We start from the raw sequence: 18321 nt of genomic DNA on the forward strand, positions 1-18321 counted from the left end.
TTATTCTGCAATCAATCAATTTTATTGTCTGGGACAACAGAAACACTATTTACACTTCGTTTTTAATGTCATCCAAACACACAAGGTCCCTGTTCAAAATGATTGAGCTAACAATCTTGAAATTATTGACATTACATGTATTCAATTTAAAAAGGGGACTGCTGCGTTTGACATGAGGTGATCCGGTCGATCGCATAATAGAGATACGATCGCCACTCGCCGACACAACATGTCAACACACTGTGACGTACAGTATCTTTTAATCCAAAAAACATCAGTTTGTGCATTACATTAGCTTTTTGTTTTATCATACCCAATATGACGTGAGCTACGATTGAGCGAATGAACCGAATGAGACGTTGCTTCCTGCTCACTACTGGTAAAATACAGTAGTTCAAACCAACCAAAGGAGGGAGTACCAGGTGTGGCTCCTACAGAGGTTAGCGTAGATGATGCTTTGGCATCAGTTACATCAGAACTGGAGAGTATTTCTTCACTGAAAGAAAAGAGCAAAGAGCGGCGCTGAAGACTTTGTCTCAAATACTAATCACATTGGTCGACGTGTGTACAATGGCATATTAGGGCCATTGTAGGACAAAATAGAAAATTACGGACCCGGGGGAGGGGAGTAATATTTCAGGAAAAAAATTTGTCGTAAATTTACAAGAAAGAAACTTGACATTGAAGTGGTACATTTACGAGAGAAAAAAATATGATCATATGGTGATTCTGTGCTAAAATCACGAGTATTTCCTTATTGCTAAATCCCATAGCAAAGTATAATCTGATTAGCTCATCCACTGCACTTAAATCTGCGACTATTTTCTCAGAAATTTGCGACTTTTTTCTCCTTAATTTACCACTTTTTTTTCCCTGCAATGGCCCTAATACGCCGTTGTACATGTATGACAACAAGGAGATAATGTGTTTTGTGGAGCAACATTTAATAACTCCTTTTGCAGAGGAAGGTTTTTCCGACATACTGTTTTCATTCAATTTACATATTTACACCTATTATAATCTTTTCCTCTCTGTTCACCAAGGCTCTGCAGTAGGTTTGAAAAGTTTGAGACGGCGTATTGCAGGACAATATAGGATACTGGTGGTGTTTTAAGTATACTGCAAATTTGATATGTTTGCTGTCAGTTCAGATGAATAATCAAAATAATTGTTCAGGCTGGAAGGAGCACTGAAAGGTGAAGAAGTCCAGAGTTCCAGCACAGGAAAGACAGGCAGCATCTAACCAGAGAAAGAACAGGCCCTGAATTTAGGAGAGATTGGAACAAATGATGTGGTAGTCATGATCGTCGTTTCATCGTTTTTCTCTCAGGCTCTTCGGCTCTGCTCGCCTATCTGTAGGGTGACCGCGCCCCACTGTAGACAGACGTAGATGTAAAGGGATCTTACGTTTTTTATAGTTATGTCTAGACTCCTTTTCTCCCCCGCTCGATATTTCCCTCAGGGGTTATCTGGGGTAATCCAATGGCCTGTGCAAACCAATGCTCCAGCTTTATTGCTCCGTGTGACCTCTCTCTCCTCTAATCTGGACATCCACACTACACACCAGTTCTACGCTCTCTCACACACACACACACACACACACACGCACACACAAACACACACACGCAGGACATGTGCAAACATGCACATGCGCAGTCTTCTTGATAACTGGATGTGCCCTTCTTGAAATTCAGTAAAGACTCTGCCTGCCGTACTGTACTGGATGTACTGTAAACGCATCTCATCTCATCTCTCTCTCTCTCGTTCTCTCATGCTCTGACTCTCTTCAAACACACACACACACACACACACACACTCACATCACACTGAGTTTCCACCCCGGAGGCCCGAGAATCTCATTTAGCACTTTAGAGAGAGGCCTAGACACTTTATAATGGCACATCGAAGGAGAGAAAGAATAGATGTTACAGTGGTACAAAAGGATGACAATAGAAAGCGTGAGAACGAGGGAGGTGGGAATTGTGTGCGTGTCTGTGTGCGTGCGTGCGTGTGTGTGTGTGTGTGTGTGTGTGTGTGTGTGAGACAGAGCCGCGAAATGACAAAGGGGAGGAGAAATTAAAATGGATGAAAGACCAGTGATGTGAAACAGTCAACAATAAATGAGAGGGAGAGAATTAGAGCGGCGAGGAAGACGGAGGGAGTTGAGAGACGGCGAGGCGCCTTCGGGGGCTTTAGCGTGTTGTTGACGAGTAATGACAGGTGCCAGCCACTGGAACAAGCAGGGGTGCGTCTCTGACACCAACCCCGACACACACACACACACACACACACACACACACACACATACTGTCCTGCTCTAGCCCCCCGTGAGGCACGTTCCATCCCTCTCCATCTCTTCCCGCGTCCTCTGTTTGACAGAAGAATCTCTCACATGTCGGGCTGGCCAGTCTGATTGAACAGATAAAAAGCCAGAGGTCCCTTCGACTGGCTTGCGGATGAAAGGTTATTAAGAGATTAATTGAAGGCCGTTCAGATATCTGAAAAGCCGATTCAGCAAAGTGGTCAGAAAAAAAGGTGGATGACCTGAGCAATCTAAAAAGGGGCATTTACATACAATATCAAATATTGCATCAGAAAAGTCTAATATCAAACAGGGTTCAGGTCACTGATGAGGACCAATAATCAAAATGGATGCTGTCCACCCTTGAGGTCAAGAAGACAGTTGTCATACTGTCTGTTGCAGTGTAACAGAGCGTAGCCAATCAGAGCCGCCTTACTCTTTACACATGGGGCCGTTATTGCAGCAAAACTAAAACATTTGTAACTGAGAGTGGAGATAGTTTTTTGTGCGTAATCAGACTTTTCAAATGTGTTAAAATAATGTCTGAATGCGTACCGAGATCTGTGAATTGTACAGGACTCTGCACATCTGCATTCATAATCTCCGCGTGTCATCTTTGGCAATCTCCAAATCTGTAGTCAGATGCGTCGACAAATTAAAAAGCAAAGTATTTTTGCTTCAAGAGCTGGAAATAGAGACAAATCAAAACAACTCAGGCAGGCCTCTCAACTCTCTTTTCCGCACGACTTTTGTTACACTTCTGCCTCGGAAGATAAGCAATAAGATAGCAAAAAGGATAACAAATATTTACATATGGAGATTTGCTCTCTATGCTCCCAGCAGTTGTCTGTTCTAACGTGTCTGCCTCCGTGTCTGTTTCCTCAGGTCCAGGCAAATGTTGAGAAGGCTCTGACGCTGTTTGGCCAGCTGCTGACGAAGAAGCACTTCCTGCTGACGTTCATACGAACCCTGGAGGCACAGAGGTGTCCGTCTCTCTTCATCTATTTATTTGAATTTCAAACATATATTTGGTTGGCTTTCATTTATATTTTCTTCCAACTTCCAATGTCCGCCTTCATGTAAGACATGAAGTTGTCCTCACATGGCGTTATAATCCTCATCGCATTATGAGTGCAATGTGATCGTCATTATAGCCTCATACAAATGTGCATGATATTTGCCGAGCAGCTTCAGATGTGAATCAACGAAAGCAGGGGAGAACGTTTGTCAAATGTTTTACGTCACATTTCGTTTTCCCTGTTTTCTCTTCAGGTCTTTCTCAATGCGGGACAGAGGCAACGTGGCGTCACTGATCATGACGGCCCTGCAGGGGGAGATGGAGTACGCCACCGGGGTCCTGAAACAGCTGCTGTCCGACCTGATAGACAGAAACCTGGAGAGCAAAAACCATCCCAAGCTGCTGCTCCGGAGGTGAGGACGACCCGGACAGACGGTGCACCAAATAAAGCCTCGGCAAAATCAACGGGACTTTAATGGAATCTTACATTTTTTAAGTTGGACCAGTTTAAAAACTTTGACCGTGAAAAAGGACCAACAGACTAGCAAGGCTATAAGGATTAGAGTAAACCACAAACCAAATTCAGGTATCAATCAGTAAAATGTATCAATAAGCAGTATTTTCAGTTTATCTTGACGGAGATGATTTAATAAATTAACATTTACTTTATATTTTTAAATCTTTGTTTTGAATGACTCTTTATAGGCACTTGTGATGTACCTTCCACTGTGTGGCCACTGCAAGTTATAGCATCCCTCAATTGAGTCTATTTTTTCTCATTACGACAAATACAGACAGTCGTAAACCAGAGCCCATAAAAGCCATAAAAAGTTCCGGACTACTTTAAAGATTTTGGCTCTCTACGCAAAGCAGGCAGAAAAGTAAAGCTCCTGTCTACAGTAGCTTTACCGAGGGAGGAGTAGGAGGAGAAAAAAAAAGAAACGTAACGGGGGTTGTTACCAAAGCATCACATATTCAACTTCACAGGAAAGTCCGATCCCACCAGACGTCTGCACCGAGAGTTCATTCGAGGTGTTGAGCAGACTCGTGCTGGGAGGTGCACTTAAAAGCAGCAATCGGCCTGTGCTTACTTACATTCAGAGGGTCCTGAATAGGGTTGTCGTGCTTTCTTTTATGGGTCTATAATTGCTAATATCATGGGGAGGAGGACGAAATCGGGACGGTGTTTTGATCATACATTTATGAATAATTCATTCTAAATGAAACAACCCAGAGCACATGCAGCAGATCTGGTAAACTTAACTAAATTTTCGAAATGTTGTACGCTGTATGAAGAGCACCATTTCCAAATAGTAAATGAATAATGAATTCGTATTTACTTGGTTTTAAATCAGTGGTTCCCAAATCAGAAGATACCCATTTTTTGAGGGACTGTATGATTAAAGGCAAACATTTACCTTATGCAATTTTTTTTGCCTGTGCTTTTTTGCCTCTGATGCTGTTATGTCTTTCCTAAAAACTTCCTTGTGAATTCTAGACCCGCATTTCTTCATCCACGTAAAGTGTTCATGTTTTCATGATCGTGTGACTCGGTGATTTATAGCTTGTTTTTTTATGTTGTGCTGTTTTTTCTCTCTCCCCCTTTCCTCCGTGTGTCAGAACGGAGTCTGTCGCTGAGAAAATGCTGACCAACTGGTTTACGTTCCTCCTGTACAAGTTCCTCAAGGTGAGCACAACAACCAGACATGTAATCATGATCTGTTTGCTGCGTCCTCCAAATGCTACAGTCGGCGATGCAAAGTGGGTTTACAGTAGATTGTGTAATGTTTCAAATGCAATTTCCACTCGCTGCGTGTTAGCGAGCTTCATTCAATTCCCCATGCTTGTCTTATCTCTCCCTTCATCTCACTGTGGTTATTAAAAGGGGGTTTTCAACGTTACCACCGCATATTTTCCTTCCTTACACACAAGATAATCAAAGCCTCCGGGCGTCTACTTTTTTTTGGGGGGGGGGGGTAGTGCACAGATCCTCTCCGCTCTCATAAGTTCACTCTTGTACCTGGCGCGTCCTCGCCACCGATCCCTTACGTCGCTCTTTGGGCTTCTCGTCCTCTGATGTCTCTTTTCGTCAGTGTCATTTCTGTTGTCATTATTCTGCAGTCGGCCTCCTCTCCGCCTTAAGGTCATTGTCATCACCAGGGGGTGCGACATCGGTGCCCGCGCCCCTATCTTTCTTTTTCCCTTCATCCCCCTGCCTACAACATCCTCTCTGTCCCTCGTCCCCTGTCACTCGCTTCTTGAAGAAATAACGTCCGGTCAGATAAATGGCTTGTGATGTGTCTGTCTCTCTCTCTCTCCCTCTCTCTCTCTCTCTCGCAGTAGTTTGTCTTCTCCTCTTCACACTCTAATTGCAAAATTGTAAGACTTGGAGTTGTCCTCACATGGCGTTATAATCCTAATCGCATTATGAGTGCAATGTGATCATTATTACGGCCTCGTATTCATTTTGAAAAATGTAGGGAGTTGGGAGAGAATAACATCACATACAGAGACATTACATCTCTCAGTTCGATGGATATGTTGAATGCCGAGCATGATTATAGTGGATACACGTGTAAAATAACAGATACAGTGTCCTTGACTTGTACATTGCCGATTTATAATCTCAAGTGAATGTCCCTGATGTAGGATTCTGTGGCATTTCATCAACCTGCACAGCAACAGCCATCATTATCTCCTCAAAATATAAATATCACCAAACAATCAGGGAGCTTTAATGAAAGCGGTACGCGGAGGAAAGCCACGTTTTTTCGTCACACGTGCATTGGCCGAACGACACACTCAGAAAGCCAAAAGCGAGAGCACAACGGTGCGCTGTGCACTCGCTCCGCCTCTTCAGCAGCTCCCCACCTAATTGGCCCAGATGCTAATGAGTTCATTTTCTTCCTTGTAAAAATAGTTTTGACTTTTGATCCTACGTAAGGAGAAATAAGGAGGAAAACAAAAGGATGACAGCTACACTCATCTGGCGATACAAAATCAGGGAATACAGGGCAGGTTGATTACTGTTGCCATGACGACGAATGTCCAGTACAGCTGTTACAACCTGTCATAATTCCTAAAGCTAAAAGATTAGCACCATGCACAGATTGCACATCCTACGTGTTTCATCAAATCAAACATAGCCACAGGAAGAACAGGAAGTGTGTGAGCGTGATTAAATAAACAGTAAAGGGTTGAAGGTCGTCATCACGTGGGGAGAAATGGGGAAAAAGCCAAAAGAATAAAAAGAAGTAATGTGTGTTAAAGTGAGTAGTTGAGTGTGCTTGAAGGTGAAAAGGATAAATTAGCTCTTTTCCCTTCTTCTCGTCTGGACCTAATGCATCTCCAGCAGACGCAGACACACACACACACACACACACACACACAGCCTGAAGTATCTCCCTGAGCACCGCACGGTCGATCACTGAACCTTCGTCTGGATGAGTATTGGCTGCCGTGCGTCCTCCCTCCCTCCTCTCTAAACTGCCGCTGCCTCGGTCGGGAGTGTTTTCCTCGGGCCCCGGTGATGACTAATGACACTATTGATTGGCAAGTGTCTTTGACAGAGGCGAGAGCGGCAAACATATTTATAACATCTGTGTCTAGTCACATAAGCTCCGGGATGCAAACGACGGAGAGAGACCTGAAAAGATTTATGTAACGCCGCTCTCGGCACCGTTCGGTCCTCGAGACGGTGAGGGAGAAAGAAAGATGTGTTTACGTAACGCCACAGTGTCCTTCACAGTTTGAGGAGGGCTTCAAGGTCTGATTTCAAAAAAAAACTTTCCATTGCTGTATTAAACCACTCGGTGCAAAACGTGCCTTCTTGCCTGTTTGAATATAAATATTTTTAAATCTGTCAATACTCTTTTGCGACTATTTCCACATCTGGTTTTGAAGATCTGGTAGTAGTTAGTTTGACCCGTCACTGGACTTTGTGACTTTGATACTTCTTCACCAAGAACCGATGGAGAGGAAGAAAGACGCGGAATTAAAGAGGCGGGGAAGGACTTCGGACGTGTCAGCATGAGATGGACCAGAAAAGTGAAGGAACATGCTGGCTGGATAATATTTAATGATTTTTAGTGTGCTTGTTTCACTCATTAGCCTCCCTTAAGGTGGTTCTAGTGTTTTATTGGACCATAAACCCGTGGACTTTTTGACCCGGAATCCACATCAGAGAGTCACAGCTCTGTGGGCGCCAAGAAAGAATATGGCCGAGAGGAAAAGCCTGTATTTGTTAATGAATGTTATGCAAACCATGACTAATGACAGATTCACCTGAACACTACCAGAAGACAATGAAGGGTAAATTTACTTAAGATACTATGCCCATTTCTTCTTCTAGAAGGGGAGCGGGGAGTTTGTTCTAATGCAGGTCAGTGGCACAGCATACGGGAGGAATGAAGGGAAATGAATACAGAGCAGCAGAGAAAAATTGGGTCTGAAATCCAACTGAAAGATTTGATTTACAGATTTTACACCTGGGGAAAGGCAGGCATGACAGTGGAAAGGAAAAGAATCCGTAAAGTTATTTTACCGCAGCAGCTCCAAGGAAAAAAGAGCAGCAAGGCAACAAAACTGCTCCGCACAATCGTATCCCAATGGCCTTCTGATTGTCGTTGAAGGTGACTTTTTGATTAATATTGATGTAAAAATATTACAGTTCTTCAGCAGAAAACACTTTAACACGCGTCAAAACAACCTGCTAACTTATTTTGTGACTCTGTTAATCAGGTGAACTGAAACTGGGCTCATTTCTATTCTAAGAGCGCTTTGACACCTACAGTGTTTGGTCCGGACCTGCAGACATTTCAGTTTTTAGTCTGAGCCCAAAAATAGAGGTGTGAAAGGTTCCTCGGAGCAACGGACCAAAATTTAGTCTGACCATAAAACGTGGTCTCGGTCCCGATCAAACTGAACCCTGGTCCGGTTCATCTGCTGTGTCTTTGGATAGTTTGGACTTTCTGACAAATTGCAGGAAGTTGAGACAGCATCAAACGATGGGAGAAGAAAAAGAAGCAGGAGAGAAGCAAAAATCAGCCTTGTTACCGCATGGGGGGAGGGGGGGAAACACGAAATATTTGAGTACAGTCTTCACCTTATGAAGACTATATGATGTTTGAACCACGAGGATGTTCATCTGGTTCGTGAGTGTCGAGGACTGTGCCTGAAGTTGGTGACGCTGGTAGTGGAACCATAAAGATGTCACATTGAAGAAATGAGACGGTTCTGTCATTTTCTCCATTCAAACGGAAACACTCCTACTTCCCGCCGAATTGACAACACGCCGACGTCCGACACACGTCCGTCTACAAACCAATCCATTTCAAGTGTAGGTAGACGCAGCCTCCTAGGTGATGATGACAGCACGTGCATATGTCATACATATCTTTTTTTGTGCGCTTCCCAAATTGCAATGTGTTAACCAAACTAATAAGATCTAATGTTACAATGTCACTCGGACTTACATGTGCAAATACGCCCTCAGTAAATTGAGACTTTTCACCCCCCTGGAGTTTTTCTAAACAATTTCATAAAAGAAATGAAATGGAATCGCTCCTTTCTACAGAAAATACTGCATTTTAACACGTTTTATCTTTCCCCAACCAGAGGTTCGGGTTGACTTGTGTGAGCTGACTCATGAATTAATAGAAAAACCTATTTACAGGCTGTTCTCTGAACGTTCTAATATTTCTGTTGTGAACTGCTTGACAAGTTATCTCCCTCTTCAAGTCTCTAACAATGACTCCAATGAGAAGACACAGCGAGAGGAGAACCACTCCTTCGTTGAACCGCTGGCAACCTGTCTCCCTCTGTTTCCCCCCTGTCCAGGAGTGTGCCGGGGAGCCTCTGTTCATGCTTTACTGTGCCATGAAGCAGCAGATGGAGAAGGGGCCCATCGACGCCATCACCGGCGAAGCCCGCTACTCGCTCAGCGAGGACAAGCTCATCAGGCAACAGATTGACTACAAAACACTGGTCAGCACACTCACCGTTGTCTCCAAGGCTTGCGTCCGTCCGCCTCGATCTGAATCGCTGTACGAGTTGTTGAGTGCTAGTCACATAAGACGACGATATAAAGGTTCAAGCCAAACTGGTAGCAATCAGCGGTAGAAATGAGGCAGCCTCCTTTTCCTAAATCGATGCGGGGTGGGATCCCGTCCAGGGTAAACATGGAGCTCCAGCGTCAATTGTGTTTGGAGCGAGGATGTGAACTGGCCTCGAATCCCCGGCCCAACCGCTGCTCAGCATTAATCACATTGTCTCTCCAAACAAAGCACTTCAGGTTTGGATACTCGCTTGGTTGTCAGCAGGGTTGTTTTGGTCCGCAACCAAGTGTTCAGTCCCAAGTTATTATTTCCCCAAACAATCTAAGCGGACTAGGAAAACGTCCAGGTTATATATAAAAAAAAAATAGCTGCTGCAAACAAACTAGGTGTGAAAATGCTCTGAGGTTTATTCAAATGCTCCTAAACAAGCGATCCAAACATCTCACTAGTTGGCAGCGCTGGTGCAGTGTCCCTACTCAAACCCCTATTTCTTTTGCCTTTTTTTCCCCATTTCGCCTAGTTTTCACCTAGTTTTTCTTCTCCGTTCTTCTCTTCTTCCAGACGTTGCACTGTGTAAACCCAGAGAATGAGAACTCCTCCGAGGTGACAGTCAAGTGTCTCAACTGTGACACCATCACTCAGGTCAAAGAGAAGCTGCTGGATGCTGTGTACAAGGGCAGCCCCTATTCACAAAGGTCAAAGGCTTCTGACATGGACCTGGGTAAGACACGCACAGCGCCGCACACGCTCACACATTCCTGTCGTAGGAGACGTGTGCACAGGTTGCATCACACACCGTCCCACTTCGTCTATTCGATCCGGGTGTCTGCACTTGAACAGCTTGCCAATGTTAGCGGGCGTAGCAGAGGTGATGATGTTTTCCAATTGGAAGGGGGGATATCGATCTGGATCCTATTCCTCTCGGTCACACTGATAATTTCCAATCTGAACTCCTCACACTGTTTGGGGATCATTTTGTTCATGTACCCCTTGACAAGGGAACGTCACAGATCATAATAAAAGTGATTTCATGCCCTGGAGGGACGTGGATGACAAGGCAACAACACAAATATGTTTTTACTCCTTTTAAACGTTGATTCATTTGTTGTTTACTGGGTCCTTACACGCAGAATTACTTGATTTTCTGTGAACAAGGTGTGAAACACAACACTAGTCTGGGACTAGAATCGGTTGAAAGTCAAATCATTTCACGGTGTAATTAAACGTGCGCTGATTTATTTTGCGCAGGCGACCAGGATCACACAATTTTCACTTTATCATCTTTTAAAATTGCTCACCTACATGTGCTGCGGAGCCACGTCGTTTTCTGGGGGAAAACATCTGGCTCTGTAGCTGCGAACTGCTCCACAGTTTCATCAGCTAATCTTTATGGTGAGCAGGTTGTGTGTAGTGAGTTCGCCCGAGCCTTTCGCTGAAAACAGCTCCTTGTGAATAACAGTAAAAGAGGTGCAAGCCTCAAAAAAACAAAACAATGAGATGAGAGAGACTTAACTCTATAGAGCTGCGAGGAGTCGGATAAACCTTTGTTCATTTAAAAGTATTGATTTCTGCAAGAATCGCCTACGACAACTCAAACAAGAGCACACCGAGAAACATATTAACGTCACAAACGCGGCACAAAGAAATGAACTACGAGCACAGAAAGTCTGCAAGTCGTTAACAGTTGTGAATAGTTCATGTTTTGATTTGGTTTCTTGTGTACTAACCTGAGGCAACAATAATAATAGTAATTCATTAAAATGAGAAAAAAAAACCAATACCTTTTGTGTGTGTGTTAAAGTCTGAATGAAACACACACACACACACACACACACACACACACACACACACACACACGTATACTCACAAACGGTGCGTTTCTCTGAACCCTCTTGTTCCCTGTCTTTGCAGAATGGCGCCAGGGTCGGATGGCCAGGATCATCCTGCAAGACGAAGACGTCACGACCAAGATCGACAACGACTGGAAGAGACTCAACACGCTGGCTCACTATCAGGTACGGGAGCGCCGTCCGCCGTGCAGGTCGGGTCGGGGACGGGGAACGCGCGGGAGTTGACAGCCCGAGTCGTCTTCACGCTGTGTTTTGTCGTGTGTCGTGTCGTGCAGGTGACGGACGGCTCAGTCATCGCCCTGGTGCCAAAGCAGAACTCTGCCTACAACATCTCCAACTCCTCCACCTTCACCAAGAGCCTCAGCCGATACGGTACGGCCCCCCCACCCCCACTCCTCTTCCTCCTCCTCCTCCTCCTCCTCCTCACCTGATCCTATTTAAATCATTCTGTCAATGATTCCCACTCCTCGCTGCCCCCGCCTCCCCTCGGCACCCTCCATCTCTCTTTCGCACGCTCTTTCTCTTTGTTTTTTTTTTCACAGCCATGATTGGGCTCCATTCTTTCACCTCCCTCTGAGTGAATGGCAATCCTTTTTATCCACCGCCATCAGCCCAGGCCAAGGCTATTCCACGGCTATTTCCAAGCAGTCCATAAATGACAGGCATTAAAGTAGACACCTCGGTCCCCAGCTGACGGGGAAAGAGGGGGAGAGCGGGGACACCTGGCAGTCAGATAAACAGGTAGACAGAGGCCCAGCATCAATATTGCATACTTCACTAGAAAATTAGACTATGGAGAGGATAAATGACTCTAGTAAAAAAGAAAAGTCTGTCGTCGTCCCACGGCAACCAGGGTTTCCCTTAAAACTACCTCTGGCAAAAATGAAACATTTAGAAGCTGAATTTTTTGTGTGTTTGTCTGTAGTGGGAAATGTATTGTGTTTTGGGTTTTTTATACATTTTATGCCGGTGACAATGAAGTACGTGAATAGCAGGATGAATGGTAGAATAGTAGGAAATTTCCATTATTCTATTTCCATGTCTGTACGCCACTGTATGCTAGAATGTAGGTGACTGGGTTTTTTTCACGACCACACCTATGGTATTTTATTTTATTTATTTATTATTTATCCTTTATTTTACCCATTGAGATACAATATCTCTTCTTCCAGGGAGTCCTGGTCAAGATGGCAGCAAATGAAATCAAAAGTTCCATACACAGATACAAACAAAGACAGATGACATTTACACATAATAAATACCAATTTAAAAAAGCATCAAAAGCAATGACAAAGTTCTATGAAGACTGAGTTGGGAAGATTTTTTAAACATGTTTATAGGAGGCAAGGAGTCCAAGTTCAGTAGGTTTTGCAGCTAATTCCGCGCATGTGGGTGCATAGGAACAAAAGGCAGATTTCCCCAGTTCTGTTCTTGTGGTTGGTTGGAGGCTGAAGAAGAAGTTTGATGAGCACTATTGACATTCATAGTGATCAAAAAGCTTTAGACGTAGTCGTTTCTATACTCGTGCTGCTCAAATCCTTTGCTCATAGTTATGAGCCAGCTCACAGTGTGTTTGGGGCTTTTTACAGGGGGTTAAAGTGGGGCGCAGCGATCCATAACCCATAGCGGCGTTCCAGCAAGCTCGATTAATAAGTAAATAAATCTGAGAGTGACACACACACATACACACACACACACAGACGGGAGAGTAGCCCCTCTCCAACGGATCATCACACAAGGCGCTGGTCCTCTTGACTCGAGTGCGTTTTTAAAAAATCCATGAGGTCATTATAAAGATCAGCTCTATGTGTGATTGTTGACCAGCACGGAGAATTGTGCTTCAATTGAACAGCAAAGCCGCAGCGCGTGCGGGACAGTCTGCTGTCATATGATTACGTCTCCTCCAACTTATTTGTTTGAGGTGTGTGTGTGTGTGTGTGTGTGTGTACACATGCTGTGAGCACTTGTGACATCTTCTTCTACCCACACCACCGTAGCTCAGTGAGTTGTTTTGCCCTCCCCTTCCTGCTCTGCTCACGTTTCGGGACGTTCACAATCGTAACTTCACGTTCACTTCACTTCTCTCTCAAACTTGGCTTGGAGCAGAACAAGACCCAAGCACAGTCCGTCGTTTTAACTTTGAATCAGTAAACAGCAACGATGTCCATTTTATTACTTGTAGGTATTAAAGTAATAGATATACAAATGGTGATTAGATGATAATCGAAGAAAGAAAGAATTAAAAAACCAAAATCGCTCATAATAATCATCCTTTTCGACCGGGACAGACACGATAAGCAGTTTCCGGCCACTTTCGGGCAGTGGAAACACAACACTGACATGTTATTATCTTTTAAGTTCATGTGACATACATGTTACAGTAGCATCTGCAGATCATACAGCACCTACTTTAAGTAGCTTTTTTCAAGTCTCATCACACAACAAACATCTCAGATTTTCAAGTGTGTATTTGGTGGCACCTTGACTTGAATAAGAATGGAAGAGTCTGGATCAGTGTGTCACACAACACCGACACTGTGCTACAATAGTGCTGTGCTTCAGGTAGTTTTAGTTTGTGAAATCAAAAGGTTCCTCGTCATCAATCCTCCAACTCTGCTGAAACCCTACAGCTTTACAGTTAATACATTTTTTCAACGGCTAGTTGTGCGTTCATTGTTGCGCGCGTGCGTGTGTGTGTGTGTGTGTGTGTGTGTGTGGATGAAGAGACATGGGTGTCAGCCACCCAGTAGCTATGACAGGTTTGGAATCAAAGCCACTCAGCACCCTGCTGGCAAGAGCAACAGCCGTACTCGACACTATCCCACTCAGCCTCATTCATTTCTCTGTCCTGGGCTCTCCCATTACTCTCCATATCAACCCCCTCTCTCCCCCCCAGATGTTTTGTCTTTGTGTCCATTTAGCGCCCCCCCCACCATCCTCTTTTCTTCCCCTCTCATCTCCCGCACATTCACTCTCTCCCCTCCTCTCTGCATCCTTTTCACCAAACACAAAGGGACCGCAAAATGCAGCAACATCTTTCTCTTTTATCGCTCGTCTATCCGTCCCGTATCCCCTCTGCCCCAGAGCAAGAGCTACTCAGGAGATAGTCATCTCCCCACCTCCCTGGTACCCCCCCCCTCCTCAATCCTAAATGGAACGGTCATAGATATGCATCTCTTTGCCTCGCTCTAATCAACTTTGACACCCACACCATGAATAATGAAAGTGACACAGATGACAGAGAAAATGGTGGGGGAGAGATATTTAAAGACACTGTGCGTGTTGTTGTTTTTTGGTCTGGTAAAATGGTCCTAATGGTCCGTCTGTCGTGTGCGTTTGGATTCAGAGAGCATGCTGCGGACAGCCAGCAGTCCAGACAGCCTGCGGTCCCGGACGCCCATGATCACCCCCGACCTGGAGAGTGGCACCAAGCTGTGGCACCTGGTGAAGAACCACGACCACTCGGACCAGAGGGAGGGCGACCGGGGCAGCAAGATGGTCTCTGAGATCTACCTGACCAGGCTGCTGGCCACAAAGGTAAGTCACAGAGGAGGAATCTGCACTTGATTCCAGTCGGGGTGAAAAGATTTCACACATGGAACTACTGGAGGACACTAAAAGCCACCACTAAAACTCAGACTGATGGAACCTTTTCAGCATTATAAGCTCTTTAAGGAAGTTCAGGTAGCGGAAAACTACTCATACAGAGAATGTCCTTCAGGGGCCTTAAAAAACACTTTAGTCCAGCCACGAGCTTTAAAGGGGCGTTAAGCAACACAAAAGAACAAGGTTTGTGAACTAGCTTCAAGGGAAATTTAGATTTTAGAGTTAGAAATAAGGGGCGGTCCGGTCTTGCGATGTGGTCTCCATGCCGTGCCATTTTGAACGATCTCACCTGTCACTGACAGTGGGTGTCGAGTCAGCAGAAAACTGTCACTGCTCTTCAAAACCTGATGTACTGGTTTAGTTGACGGGAGGAAAACTCAGACTCGGGATTGGAAGACAGCCGCTGGACCGGCCTGTAGAGTCGGCGAAGGAGCAACCTGCGTCCAGGAAACCTGGAGCGCAGACATGTAGACATGACTGTATGTACGGCACTGAAGTCAGTGAAGCATTTATCACGGTGCCACAGGCGAGATTGGTGGCTGAGCCATAGCTTGAAGGACCACACCACATTGGACTTCATATTCTTGATGAAAAAAGATTCACCTAAACAAACTGGTTACCGGTGGACCTACTGTTTGAACACACACACACACACACACACACACACATATCATCACACCCATAACCACCTCCTCCACCTTAGACACTCAGACAATCTCAGCTGCTTTCGCTTGTGTGTCTCTCAGTTCACCGTCTCCTAATTATGTGAGGGGGGTGCAGGCAAATAGAGCAATGGGCAGCAGTTACGAGCGGGTTGGCTTTTCAATTTCCACTCGTAATAAGAAAAAGCAGATTAATAAGGGGTGGGCTTGTGGTGCAGAGTGCAGGGAGGCAGATGCAGGAGGTGTCGGGAGGCGGGTAATTTGTTGCGGGATTGAAGATTTGGCCATGCACGAAGAAAACAAAAACACACAGAGGCAAATGCAATTGAGGAGCTAATCTTGTCCTTGTCCGTCTGCGTCTGCCCACCCTGGACGTCTCATCCATGCCAATCTCTTGTACTTTGATCCGTAACTGTAGCAGAATTCTATTCCTGTTTCCATTTCACCAAGGCCGACTAAATACGACCCCCAAACGTTTCCGCAGCGATAGATCGCGTCAAGTCAGGGAAACAAATGCCTTGTTAGGGAAATTCTGTTACATTTACGTCGAAGCATCTGCATCGGAGGAAAGCTTTACCCATCCAGAAGCTGGGGTTCCTGCTTGAGATTCTGTAGAGCTCAGTGGCCAGAGCCGTCAGTCGCACTGGGGCCATTCATACGCACATATGGCCCATTCAGGGGCTGAGGATACAAGTGGCTACAAATGGTTCGCTGTATTGTTCCGCACAGCACAGTCAAACGCTCGTCTGTCATCTTCCACCTTCTGTCTGAGATTTCCTCAGACATTCTTCTTCTCCTCTCATTAACAGATAGATTTGAAACTAAAGTAAAAGTGATTTCGAGTGGTGTTTCTGATGTTACGGGGGGGGGGGGTCGGTGCATTGATCATTTATAGCAGCACAAAAATGCTCAACATAGACAGTATTTAAATAAGTATTAATAATATTAAAAAACACAAATCAGAGGTCAAAGTGAGTTGCCTCCAGAATATTTCTATATAATAATTATAAAACCATAATGACTAAGACTTTGTGGCCATTTTGACCACATATCTGGAAAACAATTACCATAAGTTACACTGTATCCCGTTTACTGAACGTAATGTGTCAACACATTCATAAAAACAATGTTTACCGATGGTGATTATCTAAGCATAAGAGTTAATCCAAACTACATATGAAAATTAACTAAAGTATATTCCGTAGTAAAACTGTAAAACAAAATCTGTTTACAAGAACCATTCAAACAATAGAATCAAATATAAGAAAAGATGAATATTTATTTAAATTTAATTATCTTTTCCTCATTCTACCATTCAGGGTACGTTGCAGAAGTTTGTGGACGACCTGTTCGAGACCATCTTCAGCACGGCCCACAGAGGCAGCGCGCTGCCGCTCGCCATCAAGTACATGTTCGACTTCCTGGACGAGCAGGCCGACAAACACTCCATCACAGACTACGACGTACGACACACCTGGAAGAGCAACTGGTAAGTGGGAGAGCTCATCTCTTTTTACCTGTGACAACTGAAGGAATGGTTACCATGGATGGCCAATAAAACAAGATGGAACCACAGTAACATGAAAAAAACAATATAAGTGTATATTTAAGAAGTCCTTTTTTCACGTGAAAATCTCTCATGATGATTTGTTGCTTTTCTTTTCTTTTTATTCTTTTTTTATTTTAATCTAACGATCAACAAGTTTGGGAGAGTGGGTCAGAGAGATACAAGCGACTTCATCACATTTAGTTTAGGAACTTTTAATGGCCATTTTTCATTATTTCCTAGCTGATTCATTTACGGCCCTACATTGGAGCCAACAGCACAGGCTGTGGTCATTTAAACATTTACATTTCCAGTGTGTCATACAGAGTTTTACACATTTCTAGTGGATTAATTTGGCTGAACGTGTATTTCTGAGCCAGACGATATTCTGTGACCTGCAGTTCCAACTGTGAGGGCGCAGTCATTACTGGTGGACAGTGGTAATTACTGGTCATAGTGTGTCTAAATGGTCTTGTTATAAAAGAACATTTTGTAATAGGATGTGGTGATGTGTGGTGGGTGGTGTCACAGATCCCCTCTGCTAATATCTTAGAATAATACTGCATTCCTGAATCATTACATCAATTAATACCTAAGTCTGCAAAATGCACGGAAAATTAAAATAGTTGCTGTGTCACATTGCAATAGTTTATATTATTATTAATATTTTTATATTAACAGCTTTTTTTGCAAAAGCGTTTAGATGATCGTTGTATAAAATTCTGCATTTCCTACCGGACAACTGCTACATCGCCTGAGGCCATTGCATCTGCCGAGCAGGATTAGAATAAAGACGAGGTTTAATACACACGTCAGAAATTAAAGTGAAGTAGTGCAACACTTACAATAGGAGCAAAGCACTCAATCACCTTGAACGATGGTGCGTAGTAATACAGGCAGATGACATTTAATTACTGGATATCTGAACGCTATTCTTTATTTTCTCTCGCCCGCTCCAGTCTCCCCCTGCGGTTCTGGGTGAATGTGATCAAGAACCCCCAGTTTGTGTTCGACATCCACAAGAACAGCATCACGGACGCCTGCCTGTCCGTGGTGGCCCAGACCTTCATGGACTCCTGTTCGACGTCGGAACACAAGCTGGGAAAAGACTCGCCTTCGAATAAGCTGCTCTACGCTAAGGACATCCCCAACTACAAGAACTGGGTGGAGAGGTGAGTCAAAGTTTGAAACAATGACAGAATACCAGTATGTTCAGCTGGTGGAAGGTGAAAAGGCGTCTTCATAGAAAAATTGGATCAAGTATTAAGATCTAAGTCATAA

At 44.3% G+C, this 18321-nt stretch overlaps 1 protein-coding gene across 2 annotated transcripts in view; it reads left to right on the forward strand.

The window, feature by feature from the left end:
- The window catches only part of LOC118317107 (plexin-A1-like), a 238660-nt gene that overhangs the window by 210782 nt on the left and 9557 nt on the right, over positions 1-18321 (forward strand). For both annotated transcript variants that reach the window (XM_035645565.2, XM_035645566.2), the window contains exons 22-31: positions 3188-3285; positions 3575-3733; positions 4941-5007; positions 9159-9305; positions 9938-10097; positions 11288-11391; positions 11502-11598; positions 14573-14763; positions 16814-16983; positions 18000-18212. In XM_035645565.2, the coding sequence (XP_035501458.2) occupies positions 3188-3285; positions 3575-3733; positions 4941-5007; positions 9159-9305; positions 9938-10097; positions 11288-11391; positions 11502-11598; positions 14573-14763; positions 16814-16983; positions 18000-18212 (1406 nt within the window). The remainder of the gene's footprint in view (positions 1-3187; positions 3286-3574; positions 3734-4940; positions 5008-9158; positions 9306-9937; positions 10098-11287; positions 11392-11501; positions 11599-14572; positions 14764-16813; positions 16984-17999; positions 18213-18321) is intronic.

The sequence above is a fragment of the Scophthalmus maximus genome, chromosome 3 (genome assembly GCF_022379125.1).
Source record: "Scophthalmus maximus strain ysfricsl-2021 chromosome 3, ASM2237912v1, whole genome shotgun sequence".
NCBI classification, from domain to species: Eukaryota; Metazoa; Chordata; class Actinopteri; order Pleuronectiformes; family Scophthalmidae; genus Scophthalmus; species Scophthalmus maximus.